This window comes from Bufo gargarizans, chromosome 5 (genome assembly GCF_014858855.1).
Source record: "Bufo gargarizans isolate SCDJY-AF-19 chromosome 5, ASM1485885v1, whole genome shotgun sequence".
NCBI lineage: Eukaryota > Metazoa > Chordata > Amphibia > Anura > Bufonidae > Bufo > Bufo gargarizans.
In genome coordinates, this window is record NC_058084.1 from 74,369,891 (window position 1) to 74,396,351 (window position 26,461).

General features: G+C 42.2%; 1 protein-coding gene across 2 annotated transcripts; it reads left to right on the forward strand.

The window, feature by feature from the left end:
* The first annotated feature begins 969 nt into the window (after positions 1-969).
* On the forward strand, positions 970-22,328 carry CHMP4C (charged multivesicular body protein 4C). Of its 2 annotated transcripts, none has more exons than XM_044293896.1 (5): positions 970-1,326; positions 13,841-14,018; positions 17,024-17,138; positions 17,600-17,708; positions 21,422-22,328. In XM_044293896.1, exons 1-5 carry the CDS (start codon positions 1,131-1,133, stop codon positions 21,487-21,489), a joined length of 666 nt encoding a protein of 221 aa, XP_044149831.1. In that variant the 5' UTR covers positions 970-1,130; the 3' UTR covers positions 21,490-22,328. The 2 variants fall into 2 exon arrangements, with proteins under 2 accessions (XP_044149831.1, XP_044149832.1); XM_044293897.1 differs by having other exon boundaries at positions 21,425-22,328.
* The last annotated feature ends 4,133 nt before the right edge of the window (positions 22,329-26,461 follow it).

Sequence of the window (26,461 nt, forward strand, 5' to 3'; positions counted from 1 at the left end):
TATTAGTTGCATAGTGTTATGACAAGACTATTATGAGATCATATTCGCTATATTGCTCTATATTTGTTTTTTAGAATATTCGTAATATTCTAAAAAATGAATATATAGCGAATATTATGTAATAATTATGTAGTAAGTCCGTGATATCTGACACTGGAAAAGCTGGGTAATAACTAGTGATGAGTGGCAGGGGTCATATTTGAATTTGCGATTTTGTAGAATATTTGCGTTATATTCTACATTATTTTACTCGAAAAACCAGCAATGTAATCAGCGTGGGTCAAAAAGGAATATATAGCACTATATTCGATATAATGCTATATATTTGTTTTTTAGAATATTCTTCATTTTTTTCCATCTGAAGTTATGATTCCTCCCTGCTAAAGTTGCTTGTCAAGCAACTTAAGCAGGGAGGAATCATAACTTTAGATGGGAAAAAAATTATGATTATTCTAAAAAACTAATATATAGCACTGTATTCTATAGTGCTATATATTCCTTTTTGACCCACGCCTGTATTGATTGCGTAATATTCGCATATTACGCAATTATTATATTGCCAATCTTTTGAGTAAAAAAAAAGATCAATATTTGAAAAACTAATATATAGCACTATAGTCTAAATATTAGCGAATTCTCAAAGTTGCGATATTCACGATAAAAATTCGTAATTTGAATATTCGCGCTCAACACTAGTAATAGATTGCGAGTTATTACCCAGCTTTCCGAGTGTCAGATTTTAGAAGACTATGAAACCAATGTCAAATATTATTATATTTTTTTGCTTTCAATACTATAACAAAGAGCCAGTCCCTCTTTGTTCCAGGGAGCCAAGGAAACTCTGATATGTCAGTCATTATGAGCTATTAGTAAGGTGTGAGACTATCTGCCAGGTATTCGGCTACGTAAGAAGTCACTTGACTGTGTTCTTGCTCGCCCCACCCATTACACCAGGTTGTACTGCTGGAAGTTGCCTTTCGAGTTTTGCTTGACAGGAAATGACAGGTGTCTGACTACAGGATCAGAGCTCGGTGTTTCTTTTCTCTGCCTTCAGAGCCCTTTCTAGAGGATATCACTTAGCACTGGATGGATTTTGTTAACTGAGGCTGGTCAGAAAATCAGATACAACGATGAGTAAGATCACCAAGCTTTTCAAGCCCTCTGGATCCTCTTCAAAAGGTCGCAAGGGGGGTCCAAGTGCTCAGGAAGCTCTCTTCAGACTCCGGGAAACAGAAGAAATGTTAACCAAAAAACAGGAGTACTTGGAAAAGAAAATCGAACAGGAGCTGGCTACAGCAAGGAAGCACGGGACCAAGAACAAGAGGGGTAAGTGAACATGGCTGAAGCCTGACCTGCCTGAGGGACCTCCTCTTCTAGTAAATTATTACACACTTATAAAGCTGTTTGTTTCACCTTAAATTCAACTCCACTTCTCAACAACCCAAATTCTACATGATAATATCCCATATTTTATCTAATGTCCATACCAGTGTCTACTAACACAGTATCTGAACTTCAAAAACCATCAACTAAATATAAGTTCTTGAGATGTCTTCTACTTTCTTCTGCTTGAGATCTATTCAGTTGTTTTTGATGACAACCAGTATGGTTGCCCCTATGTTCTTCCATTATGGTTTTTCTCATATCGCTAGTTAGGCAGAAGTGCTGTAAAATGTATCACTGCATAACTATGGAAAATTACCCCTTAGGAATCTAGGAAAGCTGGGTACAGTCTTCTCCTCTGTAGTTGTCACTTAAGTATTTTTACAGGTTTTTATTATAAGATTTTTAAACTTTTTATATAATAGACTTTATTTCCATATAGAAAAAAAAATATCTGAAATTGTAGTGTTGACTACAGCGGGTTAAGTAAAACAGGAGATTTCTCAGAAAACAGCAGTCGGGTCTATTCTTAGGCCCCAGCAGGAAAGGTGTGCCTTGTTTTCCTTCTATTACAGCTATGTGATTAGACATTATACTACAGTACACTGCCGTGCATGCTGGGAGAAACCTTCCATGGTAATGTCGTTCAGTCTGTGAATGTCTTATAATGAATTATTAATGTGAGAATTGGGAAGTGAAATAGTATCTTGGAGTAAGAGAACTGATGTTTTGTCTTGGCTGGTCGAAACTCTATACCACTGAAAGATACAGGAAAGAGTATCTCTATCACTGATGTAAAGTACACTTCCAGTCAAACCTGAAAATTTACCATTAAGTGTAGTCCATTGCGCCCTCCTTCCTATAAGTCATGTGTCTATGGGTCCAAGAAACAGATGTGGTCTACACACTATGTAGGGTCATCACCCTGCACTGCTCTGTAAGACGTCCTTGAGTCTGGAGAACTGATATTGTGGACTGCAGGTAGTCACTAGCACATTTTCTATATATCTCAAAAACAATCCCTATTTAAAAGGAATCCTGTAATCCACAATTATCACCAGGAAAAGTCATGTCTAGGCCTACACAATTCCTTAAAGGGGTTGTCCACTTTCTGGCTACTGTTGACCAATGTGTTTGTGAGGCGATTATATGGCACTTACTAATATAGTCCTTGTTAAAATTCTGCACCATTTTCTATATTTTATCAGGTATGCTCCCTTGTTTACAAAGCTGTCCACACAGAGGTCCTGTCCATAAGATGGCCACTGATGGAGGGGCATGTGACCAGGATAATCATCTACATTTGATGTCTCCTCCATTCAAAGCCACTGCACCTGCCGTCTGAACTTGTTCTGTTCGGAGTCTAGTGCAGGTACAGTGTGTTTGAATGGAGGAGCCATCAAATGGACGTGATTTCTCTGGACATGACCCTCCATCAGCGGCCATCTTATGGACAGGACCTCTATGTGGACAGCTCAAACAACTTTGTAAACAAGGGAGCATACCTGCTAAAATATAGAAAATTGTGCAGAATTTCAACAAGGACTATATTGGTAAGTGCCGAACACATTGATCAACAAATACTAGAAAGTGGACAACCCCGTTAAGCAACTACTTTTGATGAAACATTTGTTGGCTGGTTGTCTGCAAGAGTTTCAAAAGGGGGTTCATTAGTTTTACCCACATGACAAGGCTATGTACAAAAAGCAGAGGGGGGCACATGTCTTCTATGTGGCTCCGTAACACATACCATAGTATATGACAAAAGTGGTTCTAGGAGAGAATATATCTGTACTGTGGCTTCTGAGAAGGGCAGACATCTATCTGTTGGATTATACAGAATGAGGTACCGTACAGACCCATAGAAGTCTTTGGTACCATATCATAGTCCTGTACAAGGTTGTGCGGTGCCATGTGCATGAGCCCTTATTTAACTAAAAGTCCTGAAACTGATATAAAGACATGTCTAAAAGGTTCACCTCAGGTTGGTGTCATATGCAGAACCATCAATTTGGCATGCCCCATTTTATGGTTTATAGTGCATCAAATAGATGGTTCTGCATACAATAACACTTTCCAATCTAAAATGAAATAATATAGCTGCCTTTCCAAAGTTTCAAGCATGAGGTGTAAAATGGTAGGCTCAACCTCAGGGGGCTCAAATCAGCCAGGCTATTGGAGCCCACATCATGGTGACAGATGAGGTTCCCTGTGCAACCAGACAGGTTGTAACACCCCTAAGACGGCCATGATGTATAAACGGAGACAGCAGGATAGTCCATAAGATCTTAAAGAGGACCTGTCATCGCAAAATGCAATGCAATCTTAGAGCACCATGTATAGAGCAGGAGGATCTGAGCAGATTGATGTATAGTTTTGTAGGAAAATATTAAGTAAAACCTGTAATTTATACATTTATGTCTTTGCATTTTTCCACCTCCTGAGGTTACACCTAGAGCAGGCATGCTCAACCTGCAACTCCCACAATTCCCTGCTGTGGGATGATATCTGTAGGCTGTCTGAGTATGCTGGGAGTTGTAGTTTTGCAACAGCGCATCCACCTGCCCAAACCGTGTAGGTACGCCGACTGGAAAAACCTAAAGCCATGAATATATATTAATAAATCAAATCAGCCCAAAATTGTCAATGCCTGAATATATATTACACAGAGGCTCAGTTGAAGGAAATAAGTTAAACTTATGGGCCACCATAGTCTCTATATTCCAGGTTCAGGAAGGAATCGCCGTCCACATGGTTCTGCCAGCGGCGACAACACCGCCACCGTGACAACCATAAAAAGCCTTAAAGAAAATGTACTATATTGAAGTCAGGGGGTGGAGTGTCCTCTCAGGGGTAGCCCCAAAGGAAGGGCACACCACCCAATTAGTAGAGGGAATCTGGTGTCACATTTGTGCGACCCTAATCCAAGTCCTGTAAGAATCACATGTGATTGATTACCTAAGGCAGATATTGAGCATAGAATGAAGAGTATCTAACTACTGGATCATCATATCGTGAGTCGGAACCTCCCATGTCCCATAGGGGGCATGTGAGGGACCAAGTCGGGACACCGTGTCCAGCAACTATTAAGCAATAAGACACAATTCCTGTGGTCTCCTATATACAGCCAGGTCCATAAATATTGGGACATCTACACAATTCTAACATTTTTGGCTCCATACACCACCACAATAGATTTGAAATGAAACGAACAAGATGTGATTTAACTGCAAACTGTCAACTTTAATTTGAGGGTATTTACATTAAAATCAGGTGAACGGTGTAGGAATTACAACAGTTTGCATATGTGCCTCCCACTTGTTAAGGGACCAAAAGTAATGGGACATAATAATTATAAATCAAACTTTCACTTTTTGATACTTGGTTGCAAATCCTTTGCAGTCAATTACAGCCTGAAGTCTGGAACGTATAGACATCACCATACACTGGGTTTCATCCCTGGTGATGCTCTGCCAGGCCTCTACTGCAACTGTCTTCAGTTCCTGCTTGTTCTTGGGGCATTTTCCCTTCAGTTTTGTCTTCAGCAAGTGAAATGCATGCTCAACCGGATTAAGGTCAGGTGATTGACTTGGCCATTGCATAACATTCAACTTCTTTCCCTTAAACTCTTTGGTTGCTTTTGCACTATGCTTTGGGTCATTGTCCATCTGCACTGTGAAGCGCCGTCCAACGAGTTCTGAAGCATTTGGTTGAATATAAGCAGATAATATTGCCTGAAACACTTCAGAATTCATCCTGCTGCTTTTGTCAGAAGTAACATCATCAATAAATACAAGAGAACCAGTTCCATTGGCAGCCATACATGCCCACGCCATGACACTACAACCACCATGCTTCACTGGTGAGGTGATATGCTTAGGGTCATGAGCAGTACCTTTCCTTCTCCATACTCTTCTCTTCCCATCACTCTGGTACAAGTTGATCTTGGTCAGATCTGTCCATAGGATGTTGTTCCAGAACTGTGAAGGTTTTTTTAGATGTTGTTTGGCAAACTCTAATCTGGCCTTCCTGTTTTTGAGGCTCACCAATGGTTTACATCTTGCGGTGAACCCTCTGTATTCACTCTGGCGAAGTCTTCTTCTAATTGTTGACTTTGACACACATACACCTACCTCCTGGAGAGTGTTCTTGATCTTGCCAACTGTTATGAAGGGTGTTTTCTTCACCAGGGAAAGAATTCTTCGGTCATCCACCACAGTTGTTTTCCGTGGTCTTCCGGGTCTTTTGGTGCTGCTGAGCTCACCGGTGCGTTCCTTCTTTTTAAGAATGTTCCAAACAGTTGTTTTGGCTTTGGAACATTCTTTGGATCTCATCTTGAGAGTTGACAGCAACAGATTCCAAATGCAAATAGCACACTTGAAATGAACTCTGGACCTTTTATCTGCTCAATGTAATTGGGATAATGAGGGAATAACACACACCTGGCTATGGAGCAGCTGAGAAGCCAATTGTCCCATTACTTTTGGTCCCTTAATGAGTGGGAGGCACATATGCAAACTCAAAACCAGCAAATACAACAAACCCTCAAGATCTCGAGATAACCCACGAGACTCACCACGCAAGGAGCCGCATTCACTCTGAACACAGGTGGGACGCCACACAGCGTGTAACATCACCTGCGGTCTGGAGATACGAACCGTGAGTACTCTGTAATGCCGATACTACAATTGTAGAAAGCAGGGGTTATTTTGAAGTGGACGAACTACAACTATACCTAATATCCCCACTTGAATATACTTTGGGGAGGATATGGAGTGATGTCAATGTGAGCATGCACAGCACATAATCAATCTACTGCACTGTTTCTGGAGAGACATTCCAAACCGATTTAATTCTGCTTCACTATATAGGGTGTGGACTCTACCCCTTTTCAATATATCTTTTTCACATATATATGTGACCTTTGCCTGAGTCACCACATATCACCATTTGGTGATTCAATTTATCTCTTTTTTTTTTAGTGTTTTTATTGTTTTATTGCTATTGACTGCCGCCAATATTTTATCGTATATAGATGTTATAGTATTTTGATGCTGATTAAATAACTATTATTCCAAGTGAACCAAATATTCTGGCCGTGCCTATCTCCACTTTTAATATCCACATATGCAAACTGTTGTAATTCCTACACCATTCACCAGTGTGACTGTCCATCAAATTCATCTCTTCAATACATTTCTTTTATGGGAACAACAAATTAGAGTACAGCACATGTCTGAAACTATACAAATGGAAATCAGAAAGAATCAGAAATGTAGGAAGATGTGACAAAAACATTCTCGATTAGGCTACTTTCACACTTGCGTTCGGGGCTCCGCTTGTGAGTTCCGTTTGAAGGCTCTCACAAGCGGCCCCGAACGGATCCGTCCAGCCCTAATGCATTCTGAGTGGATACGGATCCGCTCAGAATGCATCAGTCTGGCACCGTTTGTCCTCCGCTCCGCTCAGCAGGCGGACACCTGAACGCTGCTTGCAGCGATCGGGTGTCCGCCTGGCCGTGCGGAGCCAAACGGATCCGTCCAGACTTACAATGTAAGTCAATGGGGGCGGATCCGTTTGAAGTTGACACAGTATGGCTCAATTTTCAAACGGATCCGTCCCCCATTGACTTTCAATGTAAAGTCAAAACGGATCAGTTTGCACTATCATGAACCAAAAAAAAAAATTTTTTTTTTCTTTTTTTTTTGTTCATGGTAATGCAAACGGATCCGTTCTGAACAGAGCCACCGTCTGCATTAATATGAGCGGATCCGTTCAGAACGGATCCGATCGAACGCTAGTGTGAAAGTAGCCTTAGAAAGCTTTGAATTCCACATTCAGACCTCTGGGTTTTAGGGTCTGTAATGTGACACCAGATTCCCTCTCCTAATTGGGTGGTGTGCCCTTCCTTTGGGGTTACCCCTGAGAGGACACTCCACCCCCTGGCTTTAATATAGTAAGTTTATTTTTTTAGGCTTTTTATGGTTGTCATGGTGGCGGTATTGTCGCCGCTGGCATAACCATGTGGACGGCGATTCTTTCCTGAACCTGGAATATAGAGACTATGGTGGCCCATAAGTTTACCCTATATCCTTCAACTGAGCCTCTGTGTAATATATATTCAGGCATTGACAATTTTGGGCTGATCTGATTTATTAATATATGCACATGGCTTTAGGTTTTTGCAGTGGGCGTACCTACACGGTTTGGGCAGGTGGATGCGCGTTGGGTTTTCCTGAAGCCGCGGCCATCTTTGTTGTGGTCTCCTATGCTCATATTTCTAATCCCGTCTCTCGTGAGAGGACGGACTTCGCGGCCCTTGCGCAGACCGCATTTCCTGACGCTGACTGGGTCTTGTGTATCTCTGGCACCATGTGAGACTGCTCAACGTTTTAATAAGTTTTTAATTTACACATCATGTACACCTGATTGCTTTTTTTTATATCATTATCACGCCCTTTCACAAATTATGGACACAATATGGATTTTATGAGGATTTTTTTTATCGCAGACATTTTTATAAATCATGGAATCAAGATGATGAATTATTTATTATCCAGTTCTTATGTTTAGAATATCAAATATCACTTCAATAAGATTTTAGTGATCACAAATGACTATAAATCCATGCAGATTCCAGTCTTACTTCAATAATGCTGCCAATTGATTATGACTGGTGCAAAGGAAAACCATTCAGCTCCCAGTTCTCATTTTTCACTGCCTCTTTTTAAATGGGCAAACCTGTAGTGCAGGAACTTGGAATCATTATTGCAGCAACCCTTTATTTCCGTCACCTCTCCCACTGCTCCAGACATTCTCTAAAATTCTTGTGACTGTTTATTTTTCTGACCATAGCCATATAATAATAACCACCAGAACATAGTAAACAACATAATCAGTATGACACATTATATAATCAAGTCTATGCTCAAAAAAGGCCATGTAAGCCGAAATGTAACATCTCTGCATTAAACTTTACAGTGGATTTTGAAATAGTGTTGTGGCGAAAATAACCTCGCCACTGGGTTTTGGAGGGGCCTGTTTGCCAGTCTCTTGCCTCAGGATTATGGCCCATATACTAACTTTGAAGGAGAAGACAGACCGGCCGCACAGTCTAAATCTGTGGAACTGTTTTGGGCAGGAAAGCCATGCTTGTGGAACCCCTGCTCGAATCTGGGTGATTTTTGGATATGTTGTTCACCCAGATCAGAGCTATCCATGGATGTATAAATTGTGGGGTTTTGAGGTGTTTTCTGTGTTTTGGGGAAACATTTGTGTTTTGTGCCTGTGAGTGATTAAGTTAGCCCATTATGTTTGGTAATTGTATTTTGTTGATTGCGTCAAAGACAATGCCTATTCTGTTATTGAGTGCGTCACAGACAATGCCATTGTGTTTTTTAATTGTGTCACAGACAATGCCATTGTGTTTGTTGAATGTATAGTTTTTGTGTTTAAACTGTAAAGGATTGGCTGCTATGTTATGTCCTCAGTTCCCAACCAGGTCCACGGGGGTGGTACCCTTGTTGGAAAATGTGTATATAGGTCAATGCTTGTGTGTTCAATAAAGAGACCTGCTTTACCCCTTCATGAAGTTTTGGCTTATGTTTGGGGGATGGGATAACTACACTCTTGGGGATTGCTATATCACAATACTCGCCTGAGTATAAGCTCTTGTAAGAGCTTGTTCATGGTTCCTGCTCTCTTGATTTAGGAGAGGTTCACCCACTGGAAACTGAAGCCCGGTCTTGGGTCCAGTGTGGGTGGAGGACGGTGAGACCCCATCCAAGCTGCGGCGGTTCGTGGGGTCTGTGGTGGTTATGGTGTCAAGTTGAGTTCTTGGAGCCCTCGGGAAGCACTAGGAGCATCCATCAACAGAGGTACCCAGTCGGGGTGCCAGGAGATCTGTTACAAGTGTTTTCACTGCTGCCTTCTAATTTCCTCTTCGCCTATGTTATAAAATGATTTACTTTGTGAACTTCAGCTCCCAGATAATTTGCTTAACACTTGTCTTACGATAGATAATATCCAGTATTGTTGTTTAAGGCTCTCTAAAACAACTAAACACTCCAAAAAGGCTAACATCACTAAATTTTAAAAGACTGTTTTTTGGATAATTTATTCATCATATTTAGGATCTGTGAACGGTTTCTCAGCAATACGCTCTTAGTGTGTACCTCTGGAAATTCTTCTGATGTAAGGTATTTATCAAGCATATACCTAGATTTCTATGTCATTCATGTATGCAAAAGAGTGTGCACTATCTATTTTTTACTGTATTTAAAGCATAGTTGACTACATTTTTCAATTCTGGCAAGGCATGTGTGTGACCAAATGTTTATTTTTTACAATGGGAGTCAATGGGAGACAGCATATCTCTGTATGGATCAGTCAGGGTTAATAATCCTGACTGTGCCCCTTTAGAAAGTTAGAGGAGAGACTTAGATCTGTCCCTAGCTCCATGAGTAGTGTGAGCTGAGGAAATGATAGGCAGATATATGTGCTCATTTCCAGTGTACTAGGCCTGAATTTACGAGAAATTACTATCGCTGTGAGATCCACAGCATGAAGCCTATCTCTTCACAGAGGAAGATAAAGTAAGAAGCAAGAAGGTCCAGAATCTGCATGGCCAAGCATTGTAGTCAGTCAATAAGGTATTTGCTGTTTAAAGCTAATGGCACTTTACTGCAGTGAAAGAGACATTGCTAAGACACCCTTCACACTTGCAAACAGGACTGGCCAACCGTATCTTAATCTGGAAATTACAGTTCAGTTTGCAAGAACCTTACTGCCAACCTTAGATTCTGCAGTAAGAGACTTTGGAGAGCAAAAGGGAAGGAGTAGTACAATCTCCATTCTGGCCTATATCCACACATTGTCAACTGGTAAGATTTGTACTGAGAATGGTTTGGAACTGTGTTTTAACACCGTTGGATGTACTACAACAACCATTGTGCACTTTAGTAAAGAAAGACTTATCTATTTTCTAAAACTGGCCTGGTTACTGACTCCAGCACCATACGGCGGCCACTGCACCTACATCGCCTGCCTTATACCCGCACCAAACCCACAACACCAAGAGCACCTCAACTACTATCAGGCAGGAGCCCCAACATCAGGTTGTGCCCCAAGGGATGAAAGAGTGCACCCTCCTATCACTGCCCTATCAGAGCCACTACTACTCCCATCCTCTGCTCCAATCTTCCTGGACTTGCATAAAATATTCTGGTGTCATAAACAGGATACAAATCTCTGTGTCCTATCAAGCAAGTGGCATTACTACTGGGTTGGAAGCCCTAAAGAATATTTGTGTCTTGTGAATATTACAGCCACACTGTGCTGCAAAGACTCATCCTGGGTGTTATTACTTACCCTGCTTGCTGTCAAGGAATCAAGTCACTGCACACCAGCCCACAAGGAGTTAATTGGCCCATCATAGATCCGTGCCATCAGCGCTGAAACTCCACTCATCCAAGCGCAGGGAACGGGAGAGAGTGCACCTTGCAAGGAACGGGAAAAGCAATGGCCCACCGACCCAAAGGAAACTACAGCCCAACAAGCGGAACTAAAGAGGCACAACTAATTCCTGGGGGGACGGAGACAGCAAGTTACCCTGCTGGAAGTTCAAGGCCGCCACCATCTTGGAAACAGGCACATGGAGCCACTGCACAGATACTGCAGTACAGGAGCCAAAAACTGAGTGCCAACTGATTTGAGTCAGTACCACTGGCACTAGTAACCATAAAAAACTGTGTCATGGGGATGTTGCTAAATTTTCTACATACTTCTACTATATCAATTGTGCTGTAGCTGCAACTCTTAAAGGGGTCACGCACCAAATATGCTCCTGTTGCTTCTGGCAACTTGCCACAACATTGCACAATTACCCCCCACTGACCTGAATAATCCAGAGCACATCACTAACCAAGTCTGACAGCGAGAACATCATTAAGCCAAGCTGCAACAATCCTGCAACTCCATGCATAATGGCACTTACTATGTTGTGCTATTTTGTGGCACCATGGCTCCCACGGTACATGTGGAGCCCCATTCCCCAGGAGACTTCTGTGAAAAGATGTTAGCTATCTTCACGCTATACTATGTGGCCACAGATCAGAAAGTAATTAGTCAACTAGAAAGAGCTCCACTTCTTGAAGTCAAATTTTGGTGGCGGTCAGAGAAATGGACCATAGAGCTCATCCCTAATATACTTCACACAACCTTTGAGACAAGAATTGATTGAGAACTGAAAATGCATTTCTTTTTTTCTATTTTAAAAGACAACAACCTGGAATGTTGCTCAGAGACTTTGCCTCCTTGCAGAAGGCCTGAGATAGCCAGATATTATAGCTCAGCAGTCACACCCTGAGTCAGTAAATTCTGGGCACAACCAGTCGGTCTACTTTATAAAAAAAAAAAAAAAACACACTTCCAAGATTAGTTAAAGGAAAATGAGTACAAAAGTCATGTTTTATATATGGATAATAAAAAGACTTCTACTGTTGGTTGCAGTAACATTGGAGTGTACTTTGTTGTCTTTTTCAATGTAAAACTGTAGGAAGCTGTGGGCCAGAAGCTGATCAGCTGCTTGTAACCAGAGAACCAAAGTCTTTCTGCATGTTTTAAAAATGGTATGGGCACCCATGGTAATCCATACTATTCATTCTCAGTATGCAAATTGCTAACATTTGCCATATCTTTCTTCTGAGAATAAAATATGAGAGCGGTAGTAATGATCATCAGCAAGAGCAGGTGTCATGTCCATCGACACATCATGACAGTCTGTCTGCTCTGTCCATTCAGCTAATACTGGAGCCATGCATGAGTGTTTTTTCTCCACCCTTACATCAACTGGAGGTAGTGAAAGTACATGGACTTTATACATGCCAAAATTCTGTCCGCCAGCCATGCCGCAGGGGAGTGAGTGTGTGGCCAGATGGAAGTGGCAGTACTCATGGTTCTAATGCTCATTTGGTTCATGCAGTGATGTTTCCCTTTTGGGCATGCTCTGATTCTGGGTTTCTCCTTCCTGATGATGATTGAGGTGCCCTTGATGTTGATGGTTTTGAGGTGCAAATGACAGTCCTGGTTCGTGATGCCAAAATTGTGCGGTGTAGCAGTTGAGGTAGTTGTGCAGCAGAACAGTTCTTTACTGAATAATTCAAATGCAAACACCTCGGGACAGTTCTTGGCATGCAGTGGACTGGCAGTTGGTACGCAAAATGCACTTCACACAAATTTCACAGAAAACATGGCTGCCCAGGTAATTTATTAGGTCAAAGTATTTGTGAGCAGTCTTCTCTAGTTGATTTTAGTATAAGAATCCAAGCATGGAATGTCACACTGCTTTTTTTCATGCAACCAACAGGGCGGACACTTAAAGGCAGACTAAGTTCTGCCCCTTTTGCGAACAGGTTGCTGTACTTACAGTACATCTCTGCAATTTTCCACTGTAAGATGTGGGTACTTCTCGCACAGGTGATCAGGCTGCTTAAATATGTCTTCAGGTACAGGAGGAAAACTCCTGAACACGTGCTGTAATGCCAATACATCCTTTACAGACAGTTTATCTCTACTGGACTTTCACTACACCTCTCTTTTCATTTGGCCTGCTTTTGTAGGTTTTCTGATCTTGCTGGCCTTGCCCTTGCTGGTACCTGTTCCAGGACAGGCTTAACTGTTAGCTCTACATTTTTGCATCTGCTCTATCTTGTGTCTCAGACTAGACTACACAAACTCAGTGTCCAGTCTAGGATCTTCCTGCTTCACATATATATATATATATATATATATATATATATATATATATATATAATAAAGAAATTGGACTGCACTCCAGATGGATCTTCAGTGAAAAAAGGATTTATTCACCCATAAGGTGGCACAAGCGACGTTTCGGCTCACACATGAGCCTTTCTCAAGAGAAAGGCTCATGTGTGAGCCAAAACGTCGCTTGTGCCACCTTATGGGTGAATAAATCCTTTTTTCACTGAAGATCCATCTGGAGTGCAGTCTGATTTCTTTATTCCGTATCAGTGGGTAAGCACCAGTTACCATACTCGGGCAGTGCACCCTTTCTACTCTGTTTTTTGGCTCGGTGGTTTCGCCGGTTATTTTTTTCAAATAAATATAAATATATATATATATATATGTATAGAGAGAGAGACATCAGCCCCATCTAGTGGTGGATGTGAATATGGCCTTTTAATACCATGTGCATTTATTGACAGTAATGGAATATTTTACATGGAAATACAGTCTGTTGCCCTTTGCAGTGTGCCTATACTCTGTAGTAGAACACTGCAAGGGCAGGATGCATTGTGAAAAAATGTCATCCTGAATCTGGATGATAACCAGATTACAAAGTCTTATAACCTGTATTTGCCCTGTTCCTAATGTCCACGTCTTACTGCATATTTGTCAAGCCTTATCCGATATGTCAATGTATTTCTCTCTTCAGCTGCATTACAAGCCCTGAAAAAAAAGAAGAGACTGGAGAAGCAGTTAACACAGATAGATGGGACACTGTCCACCATTGAGTTCCAGAGAGAAGCTCTTGAGAATTCCCACACCAACACAGAGGTTTTGAAAAACATGGGTTATGCTGCCAAAGCTATGAAAACAGTCCACCAAAACATGTAAGTACATCACTACCCTTAATCATGTATGATCCGGAGACATGCCAGTTCATCCAATTCCAACATAAGAGAAAGAACTATATGGACATTAAGATGAATGCTAGGTATTTCTTTGTATTTTTAGGATCAAAAGCAGATTGTAGGTACAACAGGTTGAAAAAAAGACACCAGTCCAACCTATAATCCGAATGTGCCAATCAGAAGTAAAAACCCATATGAGGTGGTCGCCAATTGTCCCATATTAGAGGAAACAGCCTGAAATATCAGAATGTTATAAGAAGCATGCTCTCCAAATAATCCACTGATTAGGGTTTCATGTCACATTCAGCCAAGGCCTCCGCACACATACAGTACATTCTTTGTTTACATGGCAGTATTGTTGATCTGTGTTTTGCTATGAGTGTTTTAATTTTTTTGGTACAATGGGGCAGATGTACTAATGTTGTTAATCATGTATTAAGCATAAAAGGAGCAGTCAGAAGATATGCCAAATCTACCACTGTGGAGCAAGCTGTTTGACAGATTTGGCACATCTTTGGGGGAAAAACATACACATTCCCTACTTTTTCTTACCTCTTGGGTGGTATAATTAAGATCAGTACTGTGCACCAAAAAAGTGTCACATATCAGTAATAAAACTGGCAGAATATGTAGACAAAGCGAAAAACAACCAGAAAAAAAACTCTGTATATTTTAACCCATGGTACTGGCTCTCCATAAAGAGACCAGCCGTGTATGGAGACTTATTGGCAATGCTCCATGGGAGAAAAAATATACAAAGAGATGTCTCCCTGGAAAAGTGAACCATCAGCAGTGAGGATGGAGCCAGTGCAGAGGATGGGAGTGGCCCTGATGAGGTGTTGTCTCACCGTGTACTCCCGTTGGTGGTTTGATGAATCGGGCTAGAAGTAAACATATAAATGTCTTTCTTTAGGCCTCATGCACACGACCGTATTTTGTTTCCGTGTTCGATCCAATTTTTTTGCCGATAGGATGCGGACCCATTCATTTTAATGGGTCCGCAAAAAAACGCGGACAGCACACAGTATGTCCGTTCCGTTGCGCCGCAAAAAAAATAGTGCATGTCCTATTTTTTTCTAGTTTGCGGACAAGGATAGGCATTATTACAATGGATCCACACAAAAGAAATGGATCCGCAAAAAAACCCGGATGCCATACGGAACATCATCCGTTTTTTTTTGCGGATCCACAATTTCCGGACCGCAAAACACATACGGTCGTGTGCATGTAGCCTTACTTAGTGCAAGATAAAACTTGTGGCCCATCCAGCAGTATTAAGTACAACGTGCAGTTTCTGGCACCAGATGAGAAGATATGGTGGGTGGATGGTTGGCACTAGAAGGCACTTGTGGATATATGTGTCCACTGTATGATATAGGCTTGATGTTTGTCTGGCCTGGTGGTTCTAGGCAATGGGTGCCTGACCTGTTTTCCCTCACCGTGTCTGTGAAGCTGTGTTTTTGCTGATCACCCTGCTATTTAGGCACACTGAAGCTTCTTGGATAAGGTGTTCTTGATTCTGATGATCTCTCTGGAGTGATGGTCTTACAAGAGAATGGATACGGTCCCTAGGAGTAGGAGCTCTAGCATGTGCTTCCTATTTCCCCTTCCCAGCAGGAAGCAGTACCAGCCCACTCAGGGGTGTAGCTAAAAGCTCATGGGCCCTGTTGCAAGACTTCAGCTTGGGCCCCCCTTCCCTCAATGATTTGTGGCAAGGAACATAAAGCACATAGCCCTCCTGCAGTCTGAGAAAAAGATGTAACCCCCCCCCATTGCCAGATTCTTGACCTAACCCCTTTCCTCCAGCCAGAGATGTAATTTTAAGATTCTGAGTTCTAGTGCAAAATCTATAACAGCCCTCCCAGCGTGCAATTTCTATAATACCGGTGTCTTCTTATGAGGCACAAGGGTCTTCTTTGGGCCACCTCAGGCTCCTGGGCCTTGTAGCGACTGCACCCCCTATAGCTACACCCCTGAGCCCACTCCTACCAAGATGAGAGGAACAGGGTGGCTAGCCTTGTTCCTGCCAACCACTGCCAACCATACATTCTCTACCTGGAATGAATGGCCCAAACACATGAAAATATATAGCATTACAGAAATTGCAGTCAGAGTCCAACTTTTTAACAACCCTTGGAACTTGACAATGGAAAACAGCCAAATTAAATATCCATCCGTAAAAAGCTATCTTGGGGTGTTTGCCTCTCATCAGTATAGAAAAGGATGCTGGCTGGCAGAGCGCAATGCCTTGAACGCAGCTGAATGTGAACAGAGCCAACCAAAAGTACCCCCCAAACTGGTGTCCGGCCGACCACCCTTTCAAAAGCACACAATAGACGAGAGGGGGAGGGGGGGGGTCCGATTTGTGTTTTCCCCAAAGATTTAACACCCAGCAGTTCACAAGGTAAGTCGTTTACCAAAGGAATTTATTTGTATCCTGACTTTTTAGCTCATTTACAGCAACCTAGACATAAAAGTATCATAATTGCTTTTGTGACCCTGATATTCAATAACCCCGCCAGAGCCACTGTGGCAATTCTTCAGCATTTTGTGGAAATTCTCGCCTGTTAGCTGCGCTTTCAATCATCCCAGACTAGGGCTGCAATTGTGATGTATTTGCTTTGTGTACGCTATGAACTGTACGCCGCATAGTGATATCCGGTATGTACTCGGAGTCATCCAATAAAATATCTCTCAGCTTGCTCGTTCATTGTTCTTCTTGATCGTTCTGCAGAATACAGATAACACAGAACTCACGGCGAGCGTAAAATAATGATTCATGTGTGAGAAGTAAAAGCTCTCTCTTGTGCTCTTACCCGTAAAGAGGATATCATTCACCGAACCGGCCGACGACAGATTTCGCGGTTTAATTAAGGACATGTCCATTCTCAATGGAGGCTCTAACTGTGACTTGAAGTTTTCTCTTTTTATACATTTTATAGCATGATATTTCTTTATAATACGTGAAATGTTGTTACCTGCAGGGATCTGGATAAGATCGATGAATTGATGCAGGACATCAACGAACAGCAGGACGTAGCACAAGAAATTTCTGATGCCATTTCTCGCCCCTCTGGTTTTGGTGAGGAGTTTGATGAGGTAAGGGCTGGTGATGTTCTGAGATATGTGACTGTCTGCTATCAGAAATATTCCCTTTCTAGATTCCTCTGTACAACTGTGTCCCAGCAGGTGGAGTAAACCACACAGTCAGATCATTATCTTCCTCCATGCAATTGGGTTATCATTGGTGATATATATATATATATATATATATATATATATATATATATATACGGTATGTGTGTGTTTATATATATATATATATGTACGGTATGTGTGTGTGTGTGTGTGTATATATATATATATATATATATATATATATATATAAAATTTTATGGAGTGTTTCATCTATTTTACTCATGTAAAACTGCTCAAATCACATTGTAGACCTCAAAAACAGTTCACAAATACAGGTACATTTTATTGCGCTGTCTGCAGGTCCAAAAACTGTATGCAAGTGAGTTCGCACTATGCCAGTAAAGACTTTGATTTTTTTGCAGGACGAGTTACTGGCAGAATTAGAAGAACTAGAACAAGAAGATCTCAACAAACATATGGCCAATGTCAGGTTACCAAGTGTGCCATCCTCAAAACTACCATCCAGACCAGGTAAGCAGCTCTTTAATGCCCGAGATGGAATTAGTAAAGAAGGAATCCACGTAGATCTATGAGCAAGGTATTGGCACCAACAAATCTCCCTAAATACCCACCTGTGAGTGGTGTCCCCACCAGTCTCTACCTCCACCCATCTTTAGTTGGGTACCACTTTGTACTGTTTTAGACTGGCACATGAGTTAATGTGGTGTTCCCATGGAGCTGCTCCATGTGCCACAATCTACACAATGGTACAGTATTATATTGACCTGTGTTATACGGTATGTCCTCCTGGGGCTCTTTCTGGTCATCTAGATGAACTGTTACTCCATTTCCCAGACATAGAAAGGAGTGGGAAAAGTGGAGGCACAAAGAGCGTGAGTAACTCTTCTCATTTCACTGGATTTTGCTGAATTGTATTATGGTCTCGAGTTGGAGCCCACCCCAAAAATTGCACTTAGGGTCTATTGTGGAGATTTATCTAAACTGGTGCAAAGGAAAACTGGCTTAGGCCTCATGCACACGACCGTTGTGTGCATCCGTGGCCATTGTGCCGTTTTCAGTTTTTTTTCACGGACCCATTGACTTTCAATGGGTCCGTGGAAAAATCGGAAAATGCACCGTTTGGCAGCCACATCCGTGATCCGTGTTTCCTGGCCGTGAAAAAAATATGACCTGTCCTATTTTTTTCACGGCCAACGGTTCACGGACCCATTCAAGTCAATGGGTCCGTGAAAAATCACGGATGCACACAAGATTGGCATCCATGTCCGTGATCCGTGTCCGTTTTTTCCTATCATTTCAATGGCAAACTTGACTTTTTCATTTTTCATGTCCGTGGATCCTCCAAAAAACAAGGAAGACCCACGGATGAAAAAACGGTCACGGATCACGGACCTACGGACCCCGTTTTTGCGGACCTTAAAAAAAAAAACGGTCGTGTGCATGAGGCCTTAGTCGTCCGTACCAAAGGAGCCTTGAAAATTGAAAGCTGGAATCTGTTTTCCTTTAAAAAGTTTTCCTCTACATCGTTTTTGATAAATCTCCCCCATATGTTCTGGTTATTGGTCTGGTGCTAGGGGACGAAGGCCCTCTACCTCCTCAGGAGCTAAATGTCAGGAAGCACCGGTGGCACATCATCAGACCGTCTGGAGGATAGAGATCAGGCCCTGTCACTTTCTTTTTGTGGTATTTTCAGTGGCATTTTTCACTGATTCGCACAATTTTAAGTTAAAAAATGCTTTGGCCAAATCTAACTTTAGAATAGCCAAATATTGGAAAGTACTTACACAGCGTTGTGGGGGTGAGCAGTGTCGGGGTGACTAGTATTTTTTTCCAAAGACATTGGCGGTCATTTATCAAAGACCAGCGTTTCAACATCGCTCTTTGATATCCCTGCGCCGCTGTAGGATGTGTCTAATGTATGACTTGGCGCATGCCTCATCATAAATTAAGCGCATCTTCCGGCAGTCTCTGTGCCTAGATTGAAATCTACTCCAGTACAGAGCCACAGTAGATCTCAATCATCATTTACGCCAGAAAACTGGCAGAAATGATGGTGAATGTGCCAGGACCGATAGCCCAGCCCACACAATATCATCGCCAGGCTCCATTTTCAGAAAATGGCAAGGGCGGAGTAGAAACGTCACTTGTGCCTAAATTTAGACGCAATGACGTTTAAAGAGTCACAAACCTGCCGTGATTTAGAACACAAAAAAGTGTGTGTGTGAGAGGGGCCTTAACCCCTGCAGGACAGGGCCATTTTCCGTTTTTTTTTTTTTTTCGTTTTCTACTCCTAGCCTTCCCAGGGCCATAATTTTTTTATTTTTCCACTCATATAGTCGTATGAGGGACAAGTTGTACTTTCTAATGGCACCATTTACATTTGCATACTATGTAGTGGAAAGCAGAAAAAAAAAATCTAATGGGGTGGAATTATAAAATAAAAACACAATTACTGCACAGTTTTATGGGTTTGGTTTTTACAGTGGTTTCTATGCGGTAAAATTGACCTGTTACTTTCATTCTCAAGGTCAGTACAATTACAATGATACCGCTTCAATATAGTTTTTCTTGCGTTTTAAGGGTGCATTCACACAACCGTATAAATGGATAAGTTTGCAGAACAGGTGCGGACCCATTCATTTCAATGGGGCCGCAAAAGATGCGGACAGCACACCGTAAAAAAGAGAGAGCCTGTCCTATTCTTGTCCACGGTTGCGGACAAGAATAGGCATTCTCTATATAGCGCCGACCATGTGCGGTCCGCAAAATGCGGAACACACACGGCCGGTATCCGTGTTTTGCGTACCGCAAAACACTTACGGTCGTGTGAATGCACCCTTATACTGTTGAAAAATAAAATTTTGAAAAACCTAATTTTTTCTTTGCATCGCCATATTAAGATGCACATAACTTTTTAATTTTTATGTCTACGGAGCTATGTGAGGGCTCATTTTTTGCAGGACAATCAATGTTTTTATTAATATCAGTTTGAAGTGTGTAAGACTTTTTAATCACTTTTTATTCCATTTTCTGGGGGAAGCAAAGTGACAGCAATGGCCAATAGTTGATTTTTATTTATTTTTCCATTACGCCATTCACCATATGGGATAAATATTTGTATATTTCAATAGTACAGATGTTTTTATATGTTGCGATGCCTATGATTTTTTGTTTATTTTTATTTTGGGGAAAGGGGAGTGATTTGAATTTTTATATATTTTTTTTATATTTCCTAAAAACTTTTCTTACACTTTTTAATAGTCCCCTAGGTAACTTGAACAAGCAATCATTAGATTGTTCCTCTCATAGACAGCAATTCATTAGCATTGGAGTCTATAAGCATTTCACTATGTTTCTATAAAGATCTGCCACGGGCCATAGGAACCTATCTGTGGCAGCCTGTCTGTGGCACCCACCATCTGGCTCACCTGATCCTGCTATGGGGAGCCGTTGCTCGGCAGGGAGTGCGTGCTCCCGGTTTTTGAGTTCTCAGATGCTGTGGTCACATTTGACCACATCATCTGAGAGGTTAAATGTGTGCAATCAATGTTATTGTCAATCGCATACCTTAACCCTGGGTGTCTGCTGTTTAAAACAGCAGGCACCCAGAGGTCATGGCACCCGCTGCGCTCACGATTGGGCACCATCTTTAAATACCTGACTCCCAACGTATATTTACCCTAAGCAGTTGGGAAGGGTTAAAGAGATTGTCCCAACTACATTTATCACCGATCCTGTGGATAGGTGATAAGTGTATGATCCTGGGGGGTGCAACTGCTAGGACTCCCAGTGATTAGGAGTCCCCTGTATGCATGCGTGACCACTGCCCTTACATTTTAGTGCAAACATAGTCTCCTTGACAAGGACCTGATTAATTTATCATAAAGGGTTAGTCCTATCTCACCAGTTCCACGGCAAGATGAGAAAGTCGCTCCTATGTTTCCGTAACTCCCATTGCAAGGCACTGGGGCTAATGAGCGCCGTGGAAGGCGTCACATGGGACAACCTCTTTAAGAAGCACTACAAAGCAGATGGTAAGGGTACGGCCACACGGGCAGGTTTCTGCATGCAGTTTTGGCAGTCAACATCAGAAGTGGACAGATACAACTTCTCTTTTTTCCAATTTACTTCCGGCTTTGGCTTCCAAAACTGCATGCGGAAACCTGACCATGTGGACGTACCCAAAGAATTCCTCTGTTAACAATATACTCCTTTTGTGTCAGCAGTGTCGACAAGGAAGAGGGTGGAAGATGATGATGACATGCAGATGCTGGCGGCCTGGGCTACCTAATCAGGAACTATATCAGCCGGCATTCCCCAACCAGTGCCTATATGTGCCCCCCCGCATTTGACTTTCCAACAGGTGACAGCTGCAGATGCTATTGTGGATCAATGACACCTGGGATGCCACAGCAATGATGAAACGTGGTACCAGGCTAAGGACCTCATCATTGTCACTTGGCTTCTGGGTCAGGATGATATTATGGAGACATCTGGCACCATAATGTGGACTGACAAACTGAACACTAACAAAGCATCACTGCCATGTGGCTTTTTTCGCAGCAACAATTTCTCCTTCATTATTCGAATGTCAAATTTTTATTTTATTTTTTTACATGTGTTTGACCTCAGTCAAATACAGCTCAATGTTTGGACGGCGGCTCTCATGATAGTACAGGTTGGGGACCTCTGCTCTATACAGATTTGTACAGATGTGTAAATTGTATGATTTATATTGCCTATATCCATACGTGTGCTCTTGTACCGCAGCTCAGGGAGAGCAAATGTGAGATCTGTTCTGAAATACACTCATATATCTATGTAAATATTCATAGAGAACATCATTGCAATTGATTCTAGACACCGTTTCTCATTCTTAGGCCTAGTTCACACTTCAGTTATTTGATCAGTGATTTCCATCACTTTTTGCGAGCCATCATCAGATGAGGGTCAAAAATAGAGAAGAGGTACAAATCTTTCCATTATACCGAATCTCTGTGGACATCACTGACCAAAACACTAAAGTCTTGTAAATTAGTAATAGTCTGTAACTTCCGTTTTGCACCGCAGTTATAGGGTTATCTGCTTTCTATCGTTTGGTGGTCTGAATAAAATCCTATTGTGCTTACAGTTTGGTATCTACAGTGTGATACACAGAATGAACTACTAATAGATGTGGTACTGACCACTAGAGCAGGACTCTCTGGTTGGTGTGAAACTACAACTCCCAGCATTTTGTAGATCATTGCTATGAAGTTTGATACTGCAGTCTAGTTGTCTCCAACTTTTATAACTTTACTAAATAATAGGGGAAAAGTGCATCAGATGTTGTGCTGCTTTCCTGAAGCTAAGGCTACTTTCACACTAGCGGCAGGACGGATCCGACAGGCTGTTCCCCCTGTCGGATCCGTCCTACCGCTATTTCGCCGGACCGCCGCTCTGTCCCCATTGACTATAATGGGGATGTGGGCGGAGCTCCGGCACAGCACAGCAGTTCGCGGTGAGATGTCGCCGGACTAAAAAGTCGGACATGCAGTACTTTTAGTCCGGTGGCCTTTCGCCGTGCACTGCCGTGCTGCGCTGAAGCTCTGCCCCCGTCCCCATTATAGTCAATGGGGACGGAGCGGCGGTCTGAAGGCACGGCAAAATAGCGGTAGGACGGATCCAACAGGGTGAACAGCCTGTCAGATCCGTCCTGCCGCTAGTGTGAAAATAGCCTAATTTAAAAAAAAATTAACTAATTTATCTGTTATATCTGTAAGCAATCCAGCGGGGAATTTATCAATTCCTGCACGTCAGAATTCTTGCTTCAAAAAGTCACTAGTATGGGCTTTATGACTTTTTGAGGTCAAAAATATTTAGCAACTTTTTGAGCACCTACCTATTTGAAGTGAAATTTGGTCAGAATTTCAGAGTAGATGACTTTTCTGACACATTTATAATTTGCAGCTCCAAGTCAGGCATCCCCAGGAGTGCAAGTTCTGAAATATGCTCAACTACCTTGCACTGGCACCAAATGTATTATTACTGTGGGCCATATTCACATGATTGGTGTAGGTAAGCATAGCAACTCCAATCTAAAAAGTAAACTGAAATACAGCTACAATGATAAATTCCCCCCTTAGAGTTTTTGCAAGTTTGGCCCATAAGAAACCATTTGTTCATACTGTATTGTCATACCTCATGTGACCACCAGATGGCAATACCATCATTGACTGGGAAGTCTATTGAATATATACATTTATTTTTTTAAACTTGGGGAGGGGAGAGAATTTATCATGAAGCTAATATTTGAAGTCAGCTTTTCTTAAGGCCTCATGCACACGACCGTTGTTTTAGTCCACATCCGAGCCGCAGTTTTTTGCGGCTCGGATGCAGACCCATTCACTTCAATGGGGCCGCAAAAGATGCAGACAGCACTCCGTGTGCTGTCCGCATCCGTTGCTCCGTTCCGTGGCCCCGCAAAAAAAATATAACCTGTCCTATTCTTGTCCGTTTTGTGGACAAGAATAGGCATTTCTACAATGGGCCGCCCGTTCCTTTCCGCAAATTGCGGGCGGCTTCTGTTTTTTGCGTGTGCATGAGGCCTAAGCCTGTATTGGCATACTTTAAACCTAACAGTTTTGCTTCTCTGATTTTTTTAATACTAGAGTGAGTTTACCACTTTTCCCCCACATTCGCAGTTGTTAAGGAAATGATTCCAATAAATATACATGTTACATGTGCACTTGGCAGCTGAAGACATCTGTGTTGGTCCATGTTCATATGTGCCCGCATTACTGAGAAAAATGATGTTTTATTATATGGAAATTAGCCTCTAGGAGCAACGGGGGCGTTACCATTACACCTAGAGGCTCTGCTCTCTCTGCAACTGCTGCGCCCTCTGCACTTTGACAGGACTAGGCAGTGTAAATGCTATTATGTTTGGCCCTGTCAATTAGAAGCGCAAAAGAGGGTGCAGCAGTTGCACAGAGGGCAGATCCTCTAGGTGTAATGGCAACGCCCCCGTTGCTCCTAGAGGCTCATTTACATATATGAAAACATCATTTTTATCAGCGATGCGGGCACATATGAACATAGGACCACCACAGATGTCTTCAGCTGCCAAGCGCACATGTAACAGGTCAGCCAGTGTCATAGGGACAAATCTGCTGACAGATGCCCCTAAATACCTTGTTTCCCAGCCTGGGTTACCTGGAGTTATGGAGCATGTTGGAACCAGGTCAGGGGGTTACCTTAGAAGACAGGAACAGTAACATGTGTCACTTTTAGGAAGAATTCCCATGTGGCAGATTTGTTTCAGACATTTTGTCTTTTCATGTAGAATACAATGACACGTATTTACTAAAACAGACATGTCAGGAGTGGTGAGAGGTCGTCTTTAGGAATGACAACTGAAGCTAATGATAGTGAATGTGGTTGCACAGAAATCCAGCAGGTTTGGATGATTATATTTTAATAGCAAGAAGAATAAAATATATAATAAACGGCAGGTCATGAAGAATCACTTTAATATTCATTGAACAAAAGCAGACCGTACAAAATCCCAAACCTGACTAACCCAGGTGAAGCTGGAGCCCATTCATAACTAACATGTTAAAAGAAACAAATAGATATATATAGGGATTCGCTCTGGTAGTTAGGACTAGCGGATGCAGTATAGCGGCACACATAGAAGTGCACAGTTCTTGAATCAAACAGAAGTGTTTAGTCACACATTGGTGTATAACAAAATGCAAGTGGCTTGGTGTTTGTTCACACACAAGTAAAAGTCACCTTTTCTTCTGGGTGTTAATTCACAGCCTGTTAGCCATTCAGCCTCATCAAGTCCATAGGCGACCTGTTCACCTTTGGAGGGGCCTGAGTCCTCCAGCCCGGCTCAAACCTCAAATCCAAGCACAGTCCTCAGTTCACAGCACACCGACTCCTGAGCTCCACTGTCAGAAGGAGGTAAATCCACACACCTGGCAGTTCTGGTTGGTTTTTATGCCTGGCAAAACCTGGCCTGGAACATGGGGAGTAGTCACCCACCCAGCACTTTGACTACTCCCAGTAAGAGCCGTCCTGGATCAGCTATAACAGCCATGCTAATCTTTAGGTGTCAATTAGCAATAGCTGCTGCTGACACATAAAATACCGGCTCTTACTTCACCGGGGCCAGGAACCTCGGTGACACATACCTTGCATCCATGATGATTCCAGGTACCTTCTTACAATATAATTTCCGGCAATTCCTGCAACTCCTACTTTTTCTTGGTCCTATTTTGTCTCATATTACTATCAAGGACTGTGTCCGGTTTGCGGTCTGCAAAATGCTGATCCACAAAACACGGATGCCGGCTGTGTGCGTTCCGCATTTTGTGGAGCAGAATGTCTGGCCCTCAGTAGAGCAGTCCTATCCTTGACTGTGATACGGACATGTTCTATTTTTTAGCGGAGCCGTGGAACGGACGTACGGATGCAGACAGCACATAGAGTTCTGTCAACATATTTTACGGCCTCATTGAAGTGAATGGGTCAGCATCCAACCCGCAAAAAATGGGGCTCGGAAGCGAAGCCAAACCACAGTCGTGTGCATGAGGCTTAAAACTGAGACAAATATGTATTATAAATAAATATTTTCTGTTTCCCAGAATATCAGACACGTCCTCCCTCCTCCTCACAGTCCTGTGAGGAGCTGTAAGACAGGGTGATTGCAGCAGGAGCCTCCCTACTGTCTGCAGTACAAGAAAAGACTGTTAAAGGCGTTCTCCGGGAATTAAGAAAATGAAAACACTTACTGTAAATATTACTTTATTATAAATATAAATGAAAGTATAGACCGGCACTCAAATACAGGAAAAAGCAGGATTTATTAATATTAAAAATAGTTGATAAAAAAGACCTAGTGAGGGTCAGTCCAAAGTGTCCAATGATAGAGGTGAAGGGATAATGTAATAGAAAATGTATTATATAGTAATAAAAATTGTATTATATAATAAAAATAAAATAAGGGTAAGGTGACCCTATGTGGGTGTTCTCGACTCTGTAGCAACCGTGAGGAGTGGCTCAAAATACTGATATACTGTAGATGACAGTTAGTAATGTTCTTAAAGATCACAGGATAAAGCTGTCAGCGTGTAGTGCTTTCCTGGCTACTTTGCTGCAGTCACTGTTATTAGCCAGGTCTATACTTTCATTTGAATTATACTCCTTCTGACTGGGTGAGCCAGACCAGATCCAGAGCACCTCTCATATTGCAACACTAGATGAGCCACCCCTTC

Excerpts from the sequence above, each read along its gene's own strand:
- CHMP4C (XM_044293896.1), top strand. The coding sequence starts at position 1,131 with ATGAGTAAGATCACCAAGCTTTTCAAGCCCTCTGGATCCTCTTCAAAA. Across the intron at positions 17,139-17,599 it reads TTGGTGAGGAGTTTGATGAG|GACGAGTTACTGGCAGAATT; the intron begins GTAAGGGCTGGT and ends ATTTTTTTGCAG. Across the intron at positions 17,709-21,421 it reads AAAACTACCATCCAGACCAG|CAGTGTCGACAAGGAAGAGG; the intron begins GTAAGCAGCTCT and ends CTTTTGTGTCAG.